The sequence below is a fragment of the Ovis aries genome, chromosome 18 (genome assembly GCF_016772045.2).
Source record: "Ovis aries strain OAR_USU_Benz2616 breed Rambouillet chromosome 18, ARS-UI_Ramb_v3.0, whole genome shotgun sequence".
NCBI lineage: Eukaryota > Metazoa > Chordata > Mammalia > Artiodactyla > Bovidae > Ovis > Ovis aries.
In genome coordinates this window covers 27354916-27376432 of record NC_056071.1, presented here as the reverse complement: position 1 = coordinate 27376432, position 21517 = coordinate 27354916, and the positions used below count along the sequence as shown (strand labels likewise).

General features: G+C 38.3%; 2 protein-coding genes and 1 non-coding gene across 3 annotated transcripts in view; 1 reads left to right on the top strand and 2 right to left on the bottom strand.

Moving 5' to 3' along the window:
• CHRNA7 (cholinergic receptor nicotinic alpha 7 subunit) overlaps positions 1-21517 on the top strand; it is a 160891-nt gene that overhangs the window by 104943 nt on the left and 34431 nt on the right. The gene's annotated exons all lie outside the window — the stretch shown is intronic.
• On the bottom strand, positions 2845-2951 carry LOC114109283 (U6 spliceosomal RNA). The gene has a single exon (XR_003585956.1). It is a non-coding gene; the product is annotated as a U6 spliceosomal RNA (small nuclear RNA).
• On the bottom strand, positions 8637-9025 carry LOC114109105 (small nuclear ribonucleoprotein G-like). The gene has a single exon (XM_042235174.2). The coding sequence runs from the start codon at positions 8975-8977 to the stop codon at positions 8747-8749; it is 231 nt and encodes a 76-aa protein (XP_042091108.1). The 5' UTR covers positions 8978-9025; the 3' UTR covers positions 8637-8746.

Sequence of the window (21517 nt, the reverse complement as noted above, 5' to 3'; positions counted from 1 at the left end):
GTGTAGAGTCTTCTCTTTACTGTATCCCATGGATTTTAGTATGTCATATTTCTGTTTCATTTCTCTCTAGATAATTTTTGATTTCATAGATGACCCATTGGTTGCTCAGTAGCAACCCTGTTGTTACATAATGCCCTTCTCTGTCTTATATTTCACTGTTAGTTTTAAATTCCATTTTGTCTGATGTGAGTGTGGCTATTTCATCTTTCTTTTCCTTTCCCTTTGCATGGAATACCTTTTTCCATCTTTTCAGTTTTAGTCTGTGTGTGTCCTTTCTTCTGAATTGCGTCTCTTGTAGGCAGCCTGTATTTTGGTCTTTTTCTTTTTTTCTGTCCATTCATCCACTGTATGTATTCTGATTGATAAATTTAGTCCAGTTACATTCAAAGTGTATCAATAGGTATGTATTGCCATACTGTGATGTTCACTTATAACATCCTATACAATTAGCCTGTTTTAAGTTGGTAGCAACTTAAATTTGAATACACTCCAAAACTCTATTTTTTGGGTACTCTCCCATGTTTTATTCCTGGGCTAAGAAGATCCCCTGGAGGAGGAAATGGCAACCCACTCCAGTATTCTTGCCTGAACAATCTCAAGGACCGAGGAACCTGTAGACTACAATCCATGGGGTCGCAAAGAGTCAGACATGACTGAGTGATTAAACATAGGAATCCCCATATTTTATACTTTCAGTGACTCACTTTAAATCTCTTTATTTTATGCATCTCTTAAGTAATTATTTTAATTTTAGTTAATTTTATTGCTTTTGTCTTTTGACCTTCCTGCTTATTTTACAAGGGACTAGTTCACTGTGTTTATTATATGTTAACCTTTTCAGTGAGATTTTTACTTTTGTATATTTTCTTATTATTAATTATGCCATTTCTTTTTCTCTTTTCAGCTTAAAAAGTCCCTTTAACATTTCCTGTTGGGTTGGTTTAGTGATGATGAACTCCTTTAGCTTTAATTATCTTAAAATAAGATCTCTTATTGAGAGATCTCTCTATCTTGATCTCTCTTTCTTGATCTCTTCTTCAGTTGTGAATGATAAGCTTTCTAGGCAGAGAGTCATGGCTGGAATTTTTCTTTCTTTCTTTCTTTTATTTCTTTTTTACTTTCAGCACTGTTTGTTAGTATATCATGCCACTCCCTTCTGGTCTGTACAGTTTCCGCTGAGAATTCTACTGATAGACCTCTTGTATGTTACCTTGTTTTTCTCTTTCTCCTTTTAGAATTTCCTCTTTATCCTTAACTTTTGTTATTTTAATTCTACTATGTCTTGGTGTGTGTGTCTATAGATTCATCTTATTTGAAATCATCTGCACTTCTCTGGATGTCTATTTCCTTTCACACATTGGGGAAGTTTTCAGCCACTATTTCTTCAAATAATTTTTCTGGTCCTTTTTCTTTATCCTCTCCATCTGGAACCTCTGTAATGCAAATTGCTCTTCTGCTTGATGTTATCTCAAAGCTCCCTTTAGGTGTCTTCACTTTTTAAGTTCTTTTTCATTTTACTGTTCTGTCTGGATACGTTCAATCACTTTATCTTCCAGTTTGCTTATTTGTTCTTCTAGCTCATCTGGTCTGCTGTGGTGAACTCCTCTAGTGTATCTTTCAGTTTAGGTGTAACTTCTATTTGGTACTTTCTTATATTTTCTATCTCTGTTGACATTCTCACTGTGCCCATCCATTTATTTCCTGAGTTTGGTGGTCATCTGTATAACCATTACTATTAACTCTTTATCAGATAGAGTGCTTATTTCCACTTTATTTAGTTATTTTTGAGATGTTGTCTTATTCTTCCCATTGGAGCATATTCCTCTGTCTCATTTTTCTTAATTCTCTGTGTTTGTGTCTGTGTATTAGGTGAATCAGCTATCCGTCCCAGTCTTGAAGGAGTGACCTTATTTAGGAAATGCGCTGTGGGGCTCAGAGGTGCATTTCTGCCTGGCCACTAGAGCCAGGCATTCAGGTGTCTTCCACGTGGGCTGCATGTACCCCACTTTCTTGTGGGGCCATAGCTGCTTCTTTGGCAGGCTCGTGAGCTGGGCTGACCCCCCAGATGGCTGGGGGACATAGCCACGGGTGCCGTGCTGTGCTGGTGGATGAGGTACACCCTCCAGACTGGCTTTGAGACCTTCCTGCAAGGGCTGCACCACTGATAGGCGAGGCTGTCACTTGGCTGATGTGCAGGAGTGGATGGAACTCTCAGCGGGACAAACTCACTGGTGCTGTAAACTTGGAGAATTTCAAAATGGTGCCTGCTAAATATCAAGGTACCCTGAAATGGCAAAAATGGTTGCTGCCAATGTCTCCTAGTCTCCTGGGAGCATCTGAACTGATTCCTGCCTCTCTGATGATGCTTCAAGCTTGGTAAGTGGTTTCCTTTGACCTGCAGTACATATGCTTTTTAATCTGGTGTTTTCATGCTGGTTTTGGAGTTGGGTGAGTCTGCATGTGGGCCCTTTAAGAGCAAGTCTTCTATTCTCTCACTTCTGTGGTTTTTCTAGATGAAGTCCCTTTCAGCTTTTTAAAAAAATTGAACTGTAGTTAATTTATAATGTTGTGTTGATTCCAGGTGTATAGCAAAATGATTCACATACATATATATATGTATGCATATATATATATATTCTTTTTCAGATTATTTTCCACTAAAGGTTATTACAAGATATTGAGTATAGTTCCTTTTGCTAAACAGTAGTTTCTTGCGCTTATTTTATATATAGTAGTATATATATGTAAATCCCCAAATCCTAATTTATCCCTTTCCTCCCTGTTTGGTAGCCATAAAATTGTTTTCTATGTCTGCGAGTATGTTTCTGTTTTGTAAATAAGGCAAAAAATAAGGAATGCTTCACAAATTTGTGCATCTTCCTTGTTCAAGGACCGTGCTAATCTTCTCTGTATTGTTGCAGTTTTAGTATATGTGCTGCCAACGTGAGCACTCTCTTTTGGTTTTTAAAATCAGGTGTTTGGGGGACTCATCTCTCCTGTGCAGGATCTAGGGGTCAAGGTACATGATATGGAACTTGAGTCCCTTACTCCTCAGAGAAGAGAGATCAAGACCTTTGTGATCCTTCTCAATTGTGGGTCACTGCAGCCAGGACGTGATTTCTTTCTTTCTTGGTGAGACATCTCTGTGCGTGTCCTCACTATCTCAATGCTGTCCTTTTACCCTTTGTTGTGTAGGTGCTGTTCATCCAGGTTTCAGGCCCCTTTGTGAGGAGATTATCCCATGTGTAGTTGTGGATCTGTTGTGTCTGTGGAAGGAGATGAGTTCAGAATCATCCTATGCCACCATCTCGAACCCTCCTTCACAATTCGTTTTTAATATTGATCTTGTATCTTCTGACTTTGCTCCACTCATGTATTAGTTTTTGGACTTGTGGGGTTTTGTTGTTGCTGTTAGTGATTTCCTGGGGTTGTCCACATAGTCATGTAAATTATTTCTATCACCATGTTAACTGCAAATAAGACAGTTTTGTTTCTTTCTAGTCTGTATGCCTTTATTTCCTCTGCTCTCCTGGTTAGGACTCCAGTATTATTTTGAATAAGACTGTTGAAAGCAGATATCTCTGCCTAGCTCAAGATCTTAGAGGGAAGGCACTCAGTCTTTCACCATTATACTAGTTGTGTTTTTCTTTTTCTCTTTTTGGTAGATGTTCTTTATCAGGCTGAGAAAGTCCCTGTCTAATTCCAGTTTTCTGACAGTTTTCATTCTGTATGAATGTTAATTATCAGTCCCTTTTTTTTTTTTGCATCAGTTGATATAAGCATGTGCTTTTTATTGTTTAGCCTGGCAGGCTACAGTCCATGGTGTTGCAGAGTCAGGCACAACTGAACGACTAACATAACACACACATGGTTTATTCAATGATCAGATTTGAAATGCTCAACCAGCCTTGCAATCATGGAATAAACTCCACTTGGTTAAGTGTATAATTCTTTATATATGCTGTTGAATTGTATTTGCTTATTTCTTGTTAAGGATTTTTATGTATGTTTATGAGAGAATGTAGTCTATACATTTCTAGCTTTTTTCTTATTATTTTTTTCAGTATCATCTTTGTGGTTTTGTTTTCAGAACAGTATTAGCTTCTTAAAATGAGTGGATAGATATTCTCTCATCCTCTACTTTCTGTTAGAGAGTTATAGAACTGGTATTAATCCTTCTTAATTGTTCAGTAGAATTTTCTAGTGAAATTATCAGGACCTAGTGAATTCTTTTCAGGAATTTTTAAATTATTAATTCAGTTTGTTTAATAATTTTGTGACTGTTCAGTTTATTTTCTCTCATTTAAGTTTCAGTAGGTTGTGCTTTTCCAAGGAATTGGTTTATTTCATCTAAAATGTGAAATGCATATGTGAAGAGTTGTTTGCAACATTCCCTTGTCATTTTTTTGATGTGTATAGGGCTTGTAGTAATATACTCAAATTCATTTGTGATATTGGCTTGTCCATTTAATTGATCTTTTCAAAGAAGTAGATTTTTGTTTCATTGATTTTCCCTATTGTTTTTATTTTCTTACTTTCATTGATTTTTCTTCCTACATTTATTATTTCATTCTCTCTACTTTTATAGGTTTATTTTTTGCTTCTCCTTTCTTGTTACTTGAAGAGTGAGCATGGAGTTACAGGCTTGAGATTTCTTCTAGTGTAAGCATTTACTACTATACATTTCCCTCTCTGGTCAATACCAAAAGCAGATGGATTGTATTCTTTGCAGCCAAAGATGGAGAAGCTCTCTACAGTCAGCAGAGGAAAGACCTAGAGCTTACTGTGGCTCGGGTCATCAACTCCTTACTGCAAAATACAGGCTCAAATTGAAGAAAGTAGGGAAAACCACTAGGCAATTCATTTATGACCTAAATCAAATCTCTTATGATTATACAGTGGAGATGACAAATAGATTCAAGGGACTAAATCTGGGAGTTGGAGTGCCTGAAGAACTATGGATGGAGGTTCATGTCATTGCACAGGAGGTGATGACTAAAACCATGCCCAAGGAAAAGAAATGCAAGAAGGCAAAGTGGTTCTCTGAGGAGGCCTTACAAATAGCTGTGAAAAGAAGAGATATGAAAAGCAAAGGATAAAAGGAAAGATAGACCCACTGAATGCAGAGTTCCAGAGAATAGCAAGGAGAGACAAGAAAGCCTTCTTACGTGAACCATGCAGAGAAATAGAAGAAAACAAGAATACGAAAGGCTAGAGATCTCTTCAAGAAAATTAAAGATACCAAGGGAACATTTCATGCAAAGATGGGCACTCTAAAGGACAGAAATAGCAAGGACATAACAGAAGCAGAAGGTATTAAGAAGAGGTGGCAAGAATACTCAGAAGAACTGTACGAAAAGGTCTTAATGACCCAGATAACCATGATGGTGTGGTCACTTACCTAGAGCCAGACATCCTGGAATGTGAAGTCAAGAGAGCCCTAGGAAGTATTACTATGAATAAAGCTAGTGAAGGTGATGGAATTCTAGCTGAGCTATTTCTAACCCTAAAAGATGATGCTGTTAAAGTGCTTCATTCAATATGCCAGCAAATTTGGAAAACTCAGCAGTGGCCACAGCACTGTAAAAAGTCAGTTTTCATTCTGATCCCAAGACAAAGAATGTTAAAACTTCCTCAAAATTGTATTCATTTCACATGCTAGCAAGGTAGTGCTCAAAATCCTTCAAGCTAGACTTCAACAATACATGAACTGAGAACTTCCAGATGTACAAGTTGGATTTAGAAAAGGCAGAGGAACCAGAGATCAAAATGCCAACATCTGCTAGATCACAGAAAAAACTCTAAGGAAAGTAAATTAAAAAGAAAAAAAATCTACTTCTGCTTCATTGACTACGCCAAAAACCTTTGACTGTGTGGATCATAACAAACTGGAAAATTCTCAAAGAGATGGGAATACCGGACCACCTTACCTGCCTCCTGAGAAATCTGTATGCAGGTCAAGAAGCAGCAGTTAGAACCAGACATGTAACAGCCGACTGGTTCAAAATTGGGAAAGGAGTACGTCAAGGCTGTATTTTGTCACCCTGCTTATTTAACTTACATGCAGAGTTCGTCATGTGAAATGCCAGGCTGGATGAAGCACAAACTGGAATCAAGATTGCCGGGAGAAATACCGACAACCTCAGATATGCAGATGATACTATAATAAAGGCAGAAAGTGAAGAGGAGGTAAAGAGCCTCTTGATGAATGTGAAAGAGGAGAATGAAAGAGCTGGTTAAAACCCAGCATTCAAAAATCGAAGATCATGCCATCCGATCCCATCACTCCATGGCAAATAGATGGAGGGGAAAGTGCAAACAGTGAAAGATTTTATTTTCTTGGACTCCAAAATCACTGCAGACTGCAGCCATGAAATTAAAAGACATTTGCTCTTTGGAAGAAAAGCTGTGACAAACCGAGACAGCATGTTAAAAAGCAGAGACATCACTTTGCCAACAAAGGGCAGTATAGTCAAAGCTATGGTTTTTCTAGTAGTCATGTACGGATGTGAGAGTTGGACCATAAAGGAGGCTGAGTGCCAAAGAATTGATGCTTTTGAACTGTGGTACTGGAGAAGACTCTTGAGAGTCCCTTGGACAACAAGGAGATCAAACCAGTCAATCCTAAAGGAAATCAACCCTGACTATTCATTGGAAGGTCTGATGCTGAAGCTGCAGCTCCAATACTTTGGCCACCTGATGCGAAGAGCCAGCTCGTTTGGAAAAGACCCTGATAGCTAGGAAAGATTGAGGGCTAGAAGAGAAGGGGACAACAGAGGATGAGATGGTTTGGTGGCATCACTGACTCAATGGGCTTGAGTCTGAGCAAACTCTGGAAGATAGTGAAAGACAGGGAAGCCTGGCATGCTGCAGTTCATGAGGTCACAAAGAATCATAAATGGCTTAGTGACTGAACAACAACAAGTCTCCCTCTCTGTTCTTTACCTGCACTTCACAAATTTTGGTATGTTGTATTTTTATTTTCTTCAGTTCAGTTTATCTTTTGAGTTCTCTGTAGCATTTGTTTTTGACTCAGATTTTTTTTTTAATGGTGTTTATATTCCGAGTGTTTGGAAATTTTCCTCTTATCTCCTTTTTTTTAAACTTGTTTTTAATTTGATTCTATTGCAGACAGAAATCACACATTCTGTATGGTTTAAATTCTTTTAAATTTGTTGAGGATTTTATGGCACAAGTTGTGATCTGTCTAGCGTATGTTCCATGGGGACTTGAAAACATTGTTTTTGCTGTGTTGGGGAAGTGTTTTCTGTCAGTTAGGTCCTATTTGTTGATGGTGTGTGTTCTATGACTTTGCTAGTTGTCCTCTTATCAAGTATTGAGGAGGAGTGTTGAAGAATGTGGATTTGTCTGTCTCTTTTTTTTGAACTTCTTTCTGGATTCGGTTCATATATTTTTCAGCTTGTTTGTTTGGGAAAGCGTGTATGATTGCTGTGTCTTCTTGGTAGATGGAATTTTTATCAGTATGTAGATTTATTATCTGCCCTTTGTAATTTTCTTTCGTCTAAAGTCTAGTTTATCTGGAAATAATATTGTAAATCTTGCTTGTTGTAATAACATTTTCTTGGAATATGTAATTTGATTGGCAGCCTACAGTCCACAGTCGATCGGGTTGGTGGTAGAACATGAGTTTATCCTTTGGTGTTTAGCTGAGGTGGGACTTATACTTATTTTGTCTTCTGTCTCTCTGGTTGCCCTTTCCTGGTCATTTGGCTTTTCTCAAGGTGTTTTTGTTGGTTTTGTCTACACTTTTGATGATTCTTCAGGACTCAGTTTGGAATATGAGACAAATGGAAAGCCCAGAGTCCTCGTGTTAGCCCTTCTGCTTTCTTTGCTGCACTTTCACAGTGGCCTTATATGTGTTTATATATTATGTTAAGAGTTTTGGGCATAGTTAATGGAAGTAATAGTGCTGTAAAACACTAATAACAAAATATCACACTCTGGGCATTTTTTTCCCCAAAGTAGGTATTTACTTAGGGCCGAATACCCAGACCACTGCACTTTATTTATTTATCTATATATAAATAAATATATATATTTTGTGGAACTGTTGTTCCACAAAATTCTTAAGTGACTATAATGAATACATAAAAATGGAGACTTTTATTTTTCCCAGTTCTGGAGGCTGGAAATCCAAGATCAATAGGCAGCCAATTCTTTCCCAGGAGAAACCTCCCTTCCTGGCTCCTCATTGTGTCCTCGTATGGAAGAGAAGAGAGAGAAGATGAATACTAATTTAGCCTATTCTTACAAGGCTACCAGTCATATTGGATTAGGACTCCATCCTTATGACTGAACTTAGCCTTAATTACCTCCTAAAAGATCCTATTTCCAAATGTAGTCATAATGGGAGTTAGGACTCCAGCAACATATGAATTTGGGGAGAGGGCAGTTCAGTCCATGCAAATAAGTAAGTGTCTATTCTATCCATAACTGAAAGTCTGAGCTCTAATTTTTGTGTTTTTTTGGAAATGATAATAAACATATTTGTGACTGTATTTATTTTAATCATATACATTTTTCCAGATGAAATATGGGCTTTTTAAGGTTCTTAAATCCTCTTGTTCCATTTTATGAAATTTCTTTTTTTTTTTTTGGCTATTACAAAAGTTTATTTAACAAAATAGTCCAGTAAGAAAATGTACACAACCCAATTTTTCTGGTAGTAAAATGTGGAGAGGGGACACATGAAAGCATTGGTTTCTCTGGTGAACACAGCCATTGTTCATACTCGTTCCAAGGCTTCTAACATGATGATATTATTTCCTCGTATTACCACCATTCCAATATTGTTCTGTTGCCCACTAGTTGCCATCTCCACACATTCATCTATCACAAGATTCATAAAGGGATCAAATCCCCACAATATTCCTTGAACAAGTCTGCCACCATTTAATTTCAATGATAACTTCTTGTCCATAAATTTCTTCAACTCGGGAGGGTGTGCTTTGCTCATGATGTCTACTCTGTGAGATCAAAGAAGCCTCCAAGCAGAATTCGAGTAGCCCTCACACTCCAGCAGCAGGCCCAAGTGAAATTTCTTTCCAAACACATTTTACAGGCCTGGTTTACTTGTAAGCAAATTAGGTCCCTGATGATATGTTCCACTTAATCTAAACCAAGTTGGTTTTTTTTTTTCATTATTAACCTTCTTGCTTCAGTGTTTTGGTGGAAATATTTAGTATAACTTTAGGCAGGACATTTATAGATTAACTTCTTGAAGGTAAAAACAATGTTTCTGAGTTTTCATTTTTAGATTTTATTTATACTGTCATACTAAGTGGTAGTTTTCAAAAACATGTGCTTAGTTTATTTAGATTTCATATTTATTCAGATTGTTGTTGATGAATTTCTTTATATTATTCACCTAAAGGAAAAGCTCCCTTAAAAAATTAGTCTGGTCACTTATCAGCCAATTACTGGGAACTTCAGGCATGGACTTGGTGGACCCAGTTAGGCGGGAGGTTCTCACAGTGGCCTGCATGCCTGCTCAGAGGCCACGAGCCCAGGTGGGCAGAGCGCACAGTCCACACCTTTCCTTCTGTATTTTCTGGTCACCTTCACTCCTGTGAGAATTTCTGCACCTGATGCACAGTCCTTGTGTGCACAGTAACCCAGAGCACCAGTGGCAGAAGCTCTCCCTTCCGTGGCGGAGGTGGCTAGCTTTCTCTTGTTCCCTAGGTTTCATGGCCCTGGAAAGAAAGGGTGTCACAGGTTGCACAGCTTAGAAATGGAGAATTCACTTTTACTTCACGGCCTCATTCACATTCATACAGTAGGCTGCCCCACCTCTGTGTTGAGGAGCTGCAGGGGCTCTGAGCAGCCCAGGAGGGCAGAGGCCAGTGCTTTCCCCACATGTAGCCCTGGAGCTCAGGGAGCAGTCCTGTGTCCTAGGCACAAAAAAGCTCTCCTAGGGAGGAAGCTTCCCTGTAGGGAGCTTCCTTGCAGCTCAAACGATAAAGCATCCTCCTGTGATGCAGAAAACCTGTGTTTGATCCCCAAGTCAGGAAGGAAGATCCCTGGAGAAGGAAATTGCAACCCACTCCAGTATTCTTGCCTGGAGAATCCCAAGGACAGAGAAGTCACAAAGAGTCAGATATGACTGAGCAACTAACACTACACAAAAACTAGGGAGGCAGGGGTGAGACCTGGGCCCTGCCCTCTCAGACGAGGTGGGCCGGGACTGAGCAGGTACTGCCTTTGAAGGACTGCCCTCTCTGAGAAGCGGGCCAGAGGAGTATCTCCTTCTCAGTGCAGGAAGGTGAACATGAAGCTAACCTGTTTCTGGCTATGCGAGGGGAAGTTCCATGTCACAACCAGGGGCTTGGAGACTGAAGATTCATTCCAGTCTGTGGCATCTGGAAGACAAGATATGTGCTGTCCAAGCTCCATGGTGGTGCATCGGTGTTTGAGCCTTGAGTTTTCTGCCACCTGACAAATAGCACAAACTGCAGTGGTTGGTGTCCCAGAGTCGGGGTGGAAGGCTGTGAGGGGACAGCCACAGGGCTCTGCTCTTCCCCCACCTGTCCTTTGTTTCCACCAACGCTGTGGCTGCATTTGTATCTCCTAAGTTCTTTGCATAGGCCTTCATTAGATTTTACAGCAAATGTTGCAAAGACCATCAGGGTTGAAGACATATAGATAGCAGTGGAATTCAAAGGTAAACAGACACGCACAAATAGATGAGTTGAAAACTAAGCTTACAAAGAAACGTATAAAGAAACAGCAGCTCTCTTGGAGCAAATATCAGCAGATACAACAAACTGCAGATCCGGTTCTGAATTTTAGATAATAGAAACTAATAAATAATGTTTAAGTACAAGAATTGAAAATGCAAGAAAAAAGCAAAACACTTTTTGAATAGCTGCTTTGAAAAAAATCACCTAAAATTAATAGAAATGAAAATTATAGACATCACATAAACTCAATTTATCTACAAAACAGAAATAAACTCATGAACGTAAAAAAACCTTAGAGTTATCAAAGGAGAAAGGTGGAGGAGGGATAAATTAGGAGTTTGGGATTACATAACTATATAAGCTAGTACAACTAGTAGACTTTCTATTTTATCAATATACCTATAAGGGAAGGAATCTTAAGGGAAAGAATCATGTATGTGTGTATGTGCACGTGCTCAGTAATGTCCAACTCTTTGTGACCCCATGGACTATAGCCCTCCAGGCTCCTCTGTCTATGATCTTCCAGGCAAGATTACTTCATCCATTTCCTCCTCCAGGAGATCTTCCTGATCCAGGGATCGAACCTGAATCTCCTGTATCTGTTATATTTTTCAGGTGGATTCTTTACCACTGAGCCAGCCTGGAAGCTAGTATATATACACATACATACACTCCCATATAGTTATACATATATATTTGTGTAACTGAATCGGGGTGCTGTACACATTTTAAATCAATGACACGCCAATGAAACTTTTTTAAAAATTGAAATCTTGGTAGAAGTATTGAGTGTCAGATGAGACAGTCGAAAGAGTAGAAGCAATTTCCTGGGTTGAATCACAGGCAGTAAAATATGAAATCATATTTTCATAGTTGGGAAGTATGAAAAAATAGTGAACAGTTGTGGGAATATCTCACACTTCTCAGGTGCTTCTCTGTACCAGGTCCTGCAAACATTTTACATATGTTTACAACATTTCTGAGAAGGGTACTGTTCTTATTCCTATTTTTCAGATAAGTCAAAAATAGGAAGAGTCATCAAAATAACAGCACAGTATGTCTGAGGTCTGGCAGAAGGCAATATATGTGGATACGTGAACCCCACTCAGTAGTGACCCCACGCTTATTAACGCTGAGACAGGGCTTATGAGTTCCTCTCATGCGAAGGTGCTCCCCACGTGCAGTGGCTGGTATTGTAAAAGGAAATAATAGAACATGCGAGAAGTGTTAGGAGATTTTTCAGTGTGAAAGTAAAATTGTGACCCATATACAGATATGTAAAAATGGACATATGCTAAAGAATTAATTTTACTCGTAAAACTGATGGAACCAAGCAGATGTTAGATCCAATTAAAGGAAAAGTCAAACCAGGACAAATGTATATGAAGTAAAGGAAGGTTGAGATGAATTGTAAGTGGACATAAAATGTGTTTATTTAGAGGGCACAGGAAATCAAATCAACAGCAGTGAAATCATTCCCAGACAACACATAATTTATACATCTCTCCCCTGCCTGCCAGCTTTTAAAGAGCTTCCAAAGATCTCAGATGTAGTCCCAGACCTCAGGTAGCCAGCTCAGAGCTGTGTGCTTGCAGAGGATGCAGTTTCCCAGTGAAATATGATACTATTTTTTTTCTCCAGAAACCATGTTCCAAAAGAATGGCTGAGAATTTAATAATACTGATGAACAGCATAAATCCTCAGTTTTGGGAGATACAAGAAGTCTGAGGAAAGATAAATAACAAGAATGGGCACCTAGACAACTTTGTAAAACCTGCAGAAGTCAGGAAGCTAAGGAGATGCTGGAAACAGGGAAAGAGCAAAAGATAGTTTGTTACAAAAGCATAAAGATTAGACTGACTGCAGGCCTTTTAGAGGCAACAGTCAGAAGCAGAAAAAGCTAAGAGTAACATTCAAGTTTGAGAGAAAAATAATTGCCGTCCTAGAATTCTGTACCTGCTAAACCTTCTTTACATGAGGGGCAAAATCAGGACATTTTCAGGAAAAGAAGGACTCAAGAATTATTGTTGCCATGAAGAGGTAAACTGCCTTTATGAAACTATCAGTATAAATGTAGGAACAGGGTCTGAGAAGAAATACAGTTTAAAATACAGTTAAAAATTCAGAGTATAAATGTAGGAATGGTCTGAGAAGAAATACAGTTAAAAATTCAGTTAAAAATATAAACAATTTTGAACATATGTAATATTAACAGTGAACTTGATGGTGGGGGTAAAAACAAAGTGAGATTAAAATGCTGAGAATAATAAAGCACTGTATGGATGGTACTTGGAGGTAAACCACTTAGTTGGATGTAAGTTGCTCTAGTAGGCATAGAGTTACCAGCTTTGAGTACGATATACATGTTAAAAATGTAAGAATCAAAACTATCTGTGATACATTGCTAAGGTGGGGGGAAAAAAAAACAAATTCTAGATTATTGTATGTAAGGTCCAAAATTTTGTTTAAAATGTCTGTGCATATGCATGCGGTATGCATGTACATTATATACAACCAGTGTATCCACATCCATAGAAAAAGTTCAGAAAAAAATGGCAAGGAAGTTACCTCTGAATTGCAAAATTATGGGTAATTTAAATTTTAATTCCTTAAATAATTTCATCAATTATTTTGTACCTACCAAGTGCTTTCCATTTTCCCTTTTTGTGAACATGCTTTATTTCTGTAATTAGAGCAATAAGTGTTCATTTTAAAGGGATAAAAAGCATAAGAATAACTATCAGAAGCAAAAGGATGTTTTTTTAACTTCCAGACAGATGAGAAGCTAGTAGGGAAAGAATAAAGAAAATATGAGAAGCCTAAAGAAACAAGGGAAGTGCAATCAAAGAGAAAGAAATAAAGAGGGCAAAATTAAAGAGTAAGAATAAAACCAAGCATTTTAAGAGACAAGAGAAGAGAGAGGATTAGGCAGTTAGTTAAAAAGACAGAGATTTCCCAACCATCTCTCTATCAACTATCTATCAGAGGCTTCTCAGGTGGCACTAGTGGTAAAGAACCCGCCTGCCAAAGAAAGAGACATAACAGATTTGGGTTCAACCCCTGGGTCTGGGAGATCTGCTATAGTAAGAAATGGCAACCCACTCCAGTATTCTTGCCTGGAAAATCCCATGAACAATGGAGTATTACTCAGCAGTTAAAAAGAATTCATTTGAATCAGTTCTGATGAGATGGATGAAACTGGAGCCGATTATACAGAGTGAAGTAAGCCAGAAAGAAAACACCAATACAGTATACTAACACATATATATGGAATTTAAGAAGATGGCAATGACGACCCTGTATGCAAGACAGGAAAGAGACACAGATGTGTATAACGGACTTTTGGACTCAGAGGGAGAGGGAGAGGGTGGGATGATTTGGGAGAATGCCATTCTAACATGTACACTATCATGTGAATTGAATCGCCAGTCTATGTCTGACGCAGGATGCAGCATGCTTGGGGCTGGTGCATGGGGATGACCCAGAAAGATGTTATGGGGAGGGGAGGTGGGAGGGGTTCATGTTTGGGAATGCATGTAAGAATTAAAGATTTTAAAATTTTAAAAATAAAAACTAAAATTAAAAAAAAAAAGAAAATCCCATGAACAGAGGAGCCTGGACGGCTACATCAATGAAGTCACAAAGAGTCGGACACAACTGAAGCAACTTAGCCACCACACATCTATCTATCTATGTCTGTATCTATCTATCTATATATTTAAAAATCCAGCTGTACGTTAATTTGGATGGAAATAAAGTGTAAGTACACAAGAGGCAAAAAAAAAAAAAGGAAAAGATGTATTTGATCAATAGGAACAAGATAAAATTAAATGGCTGTGTTTAAAACAGGAAGACACACACATACACACACACACACTCATGTGCATGCATACTTGCTATAAGAAAAGAGGTACAATTAAGGTTAAAGTTCAAGTAATAATGAAATTTCTAAAAATATATAAAAAATTTCACATGTATACACCTAATAAAATGACTTTGATACAAATGAATAAAAATTGGTAGATAAATCCATAATTATGATAGAAGATTTTAGTGTACTTTTTTAGGACTTGATAGTTCAAGAAGGGAAAAAGGTGTGTAGCAATAGAATTCCACAGTTAACAAGCCTCGTCTAATGAAGAGAAATGGATACAGATAGACACAGATAGAGATGTGCCCTTGTTCTACTGAAAATATATATCTAGAGAACCAAATACCCAAATGTGAATAAAAAAACTTTCGTGGGTGTGAATGTGTGAGAACATATGTATATATATGTAAGGAGAAATCCATAGCCTCAAATGCTTACATTAGACAGTTCAGTTCAGTCACTCAGTCTTGTCCAACTCCTTGTGACCCCATGGCCTGCAGCACACCAGGCAGCCCTGTACCATTAACAACTCCTGGAGCTTGCTCAAAATCATGTCCATCGAGTCAGTGATGCCATCCAACCATCTCATCCTCTGTCATCCCCCTCTCCACCTGCCTTCAAGCATCAGGGTCTTTTCTAACGAGTGTGTTCTTTGTATCAGGTGGCCAAAATTGGAGCTTCAGCTTTAGCATCAGCCTTTCCAATAAATATTCAGGACTGATTTCCTTTAGGATTAACTGGTCTGACTCTGCAGTCCAAGGACCTGTCAAGAGTCTTCTCCAACACCACAGTCTAAAGGCATCAGTTCTTAAGTGCTCAGCTTTCTTTATGGGCCAACTCTCACATCCATACATGACCACTGGAAAAACCATAGCTTTGACTGGACAGACTTTTGTTGGCAAAGTAATGTCTCTGCTTTTTATATGCTGTCTAGGTTGGTCATAGCTTTTCTTCCAAGGAGCAAATGTCTTTTAATTTCATGGCTGCAGTCACCATCTGCAGTGATTTTGGAGCCCAAGAAAATAAAGTCTGTTGCTGTTTCTGTTGTTTCCCCATTTGCCATGAAGTGATAGGACCGGATGCCACCATCTACATTGTTTGAATGTTGAGTTTTAAGCCAGTTTTTTCACCCTTCGCTTTCACTTTCATCAAGAGGCTCTTTAATTCCTCTTCTCTTCACTTTCTGCCATAAGGGTGGTGTCATCTGCATATCTGAGGTTATTGTTATTTCTCCCAGCAGTCTTGATTATGCTTCATCCAGTCCAGCATTTCACATGATGTACTCTGCATATAAGTTAAATAAGCAGCCTTATGTACTCCTTTCCCAAGTTGGAACCATTTTTCCATGTCCAGTTCTAACCGTTGCTTCTTGACCTACATACAGGTTTCTCAGGAGGCAGGTAAGACTGTCTGGCATTCTCATCTCTTTAAGAATTTTCAAAAAAAAAAAAAAAGAATTTTCCACAGTTAGTTGTGATCTACAAGGTTTTAAAGTAAAATTTGAATTAATTATTAATACCAATCACAAGAACTTAGAAAAATATTATATAAATAAAAAGGAATAAAGAAAGAGTACAGATTTATTAAATGAGAAAAATAAGGTAGAAATCAAGGAGGAATAAATTGGTTTTAAGAAGAACCAATAAAATGAACATGCCTCAGGGAATAATTATCAAGAAAGTAAAGACACAAATAAATGTTTATTAGATATAAAATAAGTCTATAACCATAGATGGCATTTTTTAAAATAGAATATTATGGACAATTTTATGGCAATAAATTTGGAAATTTAGCCAGGATTTATTTTTTTCTGGAAAAATATAAGCTGATTCTAGACAAAATAGAAAAAATAGTTAACATAATTGAATCTATTTATCTATCTATCTTTAAAATATACTTTAGAGTAATTTTACATCCCCAGCATAATTGAGAAGGTTCACAGATTTCCCATATACCCCTGCCCCCACACATGAAATACCTACCCCATTATGAACACCCGGAGCAGAGTGGTATATTAAGAAGCAGAGACGTCACTTTGCCAACAAAGGTCCATCTAGTCAAATCTGCAGGTTTTTCCAGTAGTCATGTACGGATGTGAGAGGTAGACCATAAAGAAGGCTGAGCACCAAAGAATTTATGCCATCAAATTGTGTTGCTGGAGAAGACTCGTAACAGTCCCTTGGACAGCAAGGAGATCCAACCACTCAATCCTACAGGAAATCAGCCCTGAATATTCATTGGAAGGACTGATGCTGAACCTGAAACTCCAATATTTTGACCACCTGATGCAAAGAACTGGCTCATCAGAAAAGAGCCTGACTCTGGGAAAGCTTGAGGGCAAGAGAAGAAGCGGGCAACAGGATGAGATGGTTGAATGACCTCACTGACTCAATGAGCATGAGTTTGGGCAAATCAAGAGATACTGGAGGACAGGGAAGCCTGGTGTGCTGCAGTCCATGGGATTGCAAAGAGTCAGGCGTGACTGAACAACATTTGTTTGTTTGTTGCAGTTGATGAGCCAACACTGACAAATAATTATCACCCTGTGGGGAGAGAGCAAATTAGCCAAGATGGCATGTTCAGGCTCTCTCGCCCCACATCTTGTAAATAATGACTGTGTATCGGCTGAGGTCATTTATACCACTGCACATGCGCATCACAAGGTACCTGCTTGGTCACGAGCTACTTTGTGCTGTAGGGATATGTGAACTCTGCCTGGAAAGTGGCAGCATTACTGCTGCGTCATGGCTGTCCGTTGGGTCAGCCACAAGAGGAGAGGTATAGCGTGTCTCCTGCCATGGCTGCTGTGTCAGCTAGGAGCGAATGCTGTTGTGACTGCTGTTGTCAGCCAGGAGAGAGGTTGTGTTGTGTTACGTTATGCTATGGCTGTTGCCAGAAGAGAATAAATGTGTCTGCAGTTCCTACAGATCCTCAAGTCTTCTTCCAGCCTCTTAGCGTGTGCCTTGCCTACCCTGGGTTCAGCGGACAATGTGGACAGTGTGAACAGGATCAGCAATGTACACCCAAAGTACATAGTAGACCCTAGGGCTCACTCTTTATGTTGTACATTGTATGGGTGTGGACAAAGGTATAATGACATGTATCCAGCATTATAGTAGCATACAGAACAGTTTCACTGCCTTAAAAATCTTCTGTGCTCCTCTTATTCATCCCTCTCTCTGTTGAAGCTGTTGAACTTTACTGTCTTCATAGTTTGGGCTTGTCTAGAATGTCCTTTAGTTGGAGTTACACAGTATGTAGCCCTCAGACTGGCTTCTTTCACTTAGTAATATGCATTTAAGCTTCCTCCAAGTCTTTAATGGCTTAATAGCTCACTTCATTTTAAGACTAAATAGCATTCCACTGCCTGTATGTATCACAGTTTATTTATTTATTCATCCACCTACTCAAGAACATCTTGATTGCTTCAAAGTTTTGGTAATTATGTATACAGCTTTCTGTAGACGTCCATGTACAGATTTCTGTCTGGACATAAGATTTCAACTCCTCTGCATAAACACCAAGAGTGTGATTGCATGATGTACTCATCATGCAGAATTCCAGGCTGCATGAATCACAAGAGGGAGATCGCTGGGAGAAATATCAGCAACCTCAGATATGCAGATAACACTATTCTAATGGCAGGAAGTAAAGAGGAACTAAAGAGCCTCTCAATGAAGGTGAAAGAGGAGAGTGAAAAAGCTGGCTTAAAACTCAACATTCAAAAAGCTAAGATCACGATATCCAGTTCCATCACTTCATGGCAAATAGATAGGGAAAATATAGAGACAGAGACAGACTTTATTTTCTTGGGCTCCAAAATCACTGCAGATGGTGACTGCATCCATAAAATTAAAAGACGCCTGCTTCTTGAAAGATGAGCTGTGACAAACCTGGACAGGTGTGTTAAAAAGCAGACACATCACTTTGGCGACCAAGGTCTGTATAATCAAAGCTATGCTTTTTCCAGTAGCCATGTATGGATGTGAAAGAAGGCTGAGCGCCAAAGAATTGATGCTTTTGAACTGTGGTGCTGGAGCCTCTTGAGAGTCTCTTGGACAGCAAGATCAAACCAGTCAGTTCTAAAGGAAAACAACTGAATATTCATTGGAAGGACTGATGCTGAAGCTGAATCTCCAATACTTTGACCACCTGATGAGAAGAGCCAACTCATTGGAAAAGACCCTGATACTGGGAAAGATTGAGGGCAAGAAGAGAAGGGGACAACAGAGGATGAAATGGTTGTATGGCATCATGAATCAATGGACATGGACATGAGTTTGAACAAACTCTGGGAGATAGTGAAGAACAGGGAAGCCTGGCATGCTTCAGTCCATGGGGTCACAAAGACTTGGGACACAACTGAGTGACTGAAAAACACAACAATGGTAAGAGGGTGGTTAGTTTCCTAAGAAACAGCCAAACTGTCTTTCAAAGTGATTGTTTCATTTTGCATACGCATCAGCAGTGAATGAAAGTTCCTTTTGCTCTATATCCTTGCCAGATTTGGTGTTCTCAGTGGTCTTGGGTTTGACTATTTGATAGGTGTGTGATGACATCTGGTTGTTTAAATTTACATTCCCTCATGTCTTCATTGTTGATGTACCTGTTCAAGTTTTTGACCCATTTTTGATTGTGTTGTTTTCTTACTGTGAAGAGTTATTTGGATAGCAGTCTTTATTAGAAATAACTTTTCTCAAGTATTTTCTACCAGTCTGAAGCTTGCCTTTCATCCTCTTGAATGATAACGTTTTTAAAAATATATTTGAAAAGGTGTATTTTTCTGGCAAGTCCCACCTAGCATCACTTATGAGCATGTATACATACATCTTAAATAAAGTATTAACTCACTAAATCTAGCAGTACTTTTTTTAAAAAAATTATTTAACAAATTTAATTTTCTAATAATGCAAGTTTTAACTTTAGAAAACTTAATTGCCATAATTCACTCTGTAAACAGAATGAAGGGGAGAAATCATGTGATCATCTAGTAGTTAGAGAAAAATCAAGTGATAGTATTTAATACACATTTGTGAAATAGAAGAAAACTTGTGTAACCTGAAGTAAGGTCTTTACCAAAGGATTGTTTAATGGTGAAACATTACAGGTTTCTATATATAGAATGAAATAAAGATCACTTAAAAATATCTTAATAATGGTATTAAGATTTCTTAATTCATTAAATAATAAGAAAAATAAAAGAACAAAACATTGACAGTTAGAAAGGAATGTGTTTCAGTGATAAAGAATCCACCTGCAATGCAGGAGATACAAGTTCAGTCCCTGGGTTGGGAAGACCCCCTGGAGAAGGGAATGGCAACCCACTTCAGTATTCTTGCCTGGGAAATCCCATGGACAGAAGAGTCTGGTAGGCTACAGTCCATGGGGTTGCAGAGAGTCAGACAAGACTTAGTGACTAAACAACAAACTAGATTATCATCATTCACAGACTCTATGACTTTTTTACATGAAGAACTCTTAGAGACTGTCTAGATAAAATATTTTGGATACAAGTATGAAAATATGAATGTATATCTTTACTTTTTCAACATTTAGAAAATATAATTAAATCTTATTTCTAATATCTGCAGGTGTTAAAAAATGTCAATTGAAAAATCTAAGACCAAAATAAACGATGAGTTATATATTTATTTCTGGGAAAACTCAATATCATAAAGATGTCAAAATCTCCCAAACTAGTCTGTAAATTTTATGTGATTCCAACTGAAGTCTCCACTCAGTCTTCATGGGATTGGACATGAGTAAAGGGTCCAGGGATAGGTAAGATAATTTTTAAACAAAGGATAAAGTTGGAGGACTTAGCCTGCCAAATACCAATGTTTCCATTCTGTTGTAGTGATTAAAATGATGTTGTCCTGGATCAGAAATAGTCCTTTGTTAATCAGGAAACAAAATTGGGAACCCAGAAACTTGACATATTCCATGGTAACATTTATCCCATATTATTTATAACACTGTTATTTGTTGTTCAGTCACTCAGTCGTCTGACTCTTTGCGACCCCATGGACTGTAGCACGCCAGGCTTCCCCATCCTCCACCATCTCCCGGAGCTTGCTCAGACTCATGTCCATTGAGTTGGTGATGCCTTGTCCTCCTGCTTTCAGTCTTTCCCAGCATCAGGGTCTTTTCCATTGAGTCGACTCTTTGCATCAAGTGGCCAAAGTATTGGAGCTTCAGTTTCAGCATCAGTACTTCCAATGAATATCCAGGGTTGATTTCCTTTGGGATTGACTGGTTTGATCTCCTTGCAGTCCAAGAGGCTCTCAAGAGTCTTCTCCAACACCACAGTTCAAAAGCATCAATTCTTCAGTAGTCAGCCTTCCTAATGGTCCAACTCTCACATCCATACATGACTACTGGAAAAACCATAGCTTTGACTACATGGACCTTTGTCCACAAAGTAGTGTCTCTGATTTTTAATATGCTGTCTAGGTTTATCATAGCTTTTCTTCCAAGGAGCAAGCATCCATTATTAGGTTATATTATTCATAACACTGTTGTAACATTGTTATAATTTATCCAGTGTTACATCTGATTGTTATCATCATATCCATGTTATATTCCATGTAACATAAATTGGTGATTAAAGAAAATATATTGATAAATTCTTCTGGAAGCCTCTTGCTAATGCCTAGATCTCTGCCTCCTAGGATCTCTGAAAGGTAGAAACAACCATGAAATTTCAGTTCTACTCGACTTTTTGGTCACAATCTATGAAAAGTCACATTGCTATAATTTGAACCTGTCCTAACACTTTAGAATAAAATATAAAGCAAAATAAAAACACCCAGATAAAGGACTTAACTACTCATTTTTGAAACAAAATTGATCTTTTCTCTACAGACACTTTTCCTCTGAAATCTAAGCATCAGTGGTGTCTTAACATGTAATTGGCAGCTTTTTTTTATTAAGAGATTTAAGATAA

Coding starts and splice junctions, on each gene's coding strand:
- LOC114109105 (XM_042235174.2), bottom strand. CDS start 8,977: ATGAGCAAAGCACACCCTCCCGAGTTGAAGAAATTTATGGACAAGAAG.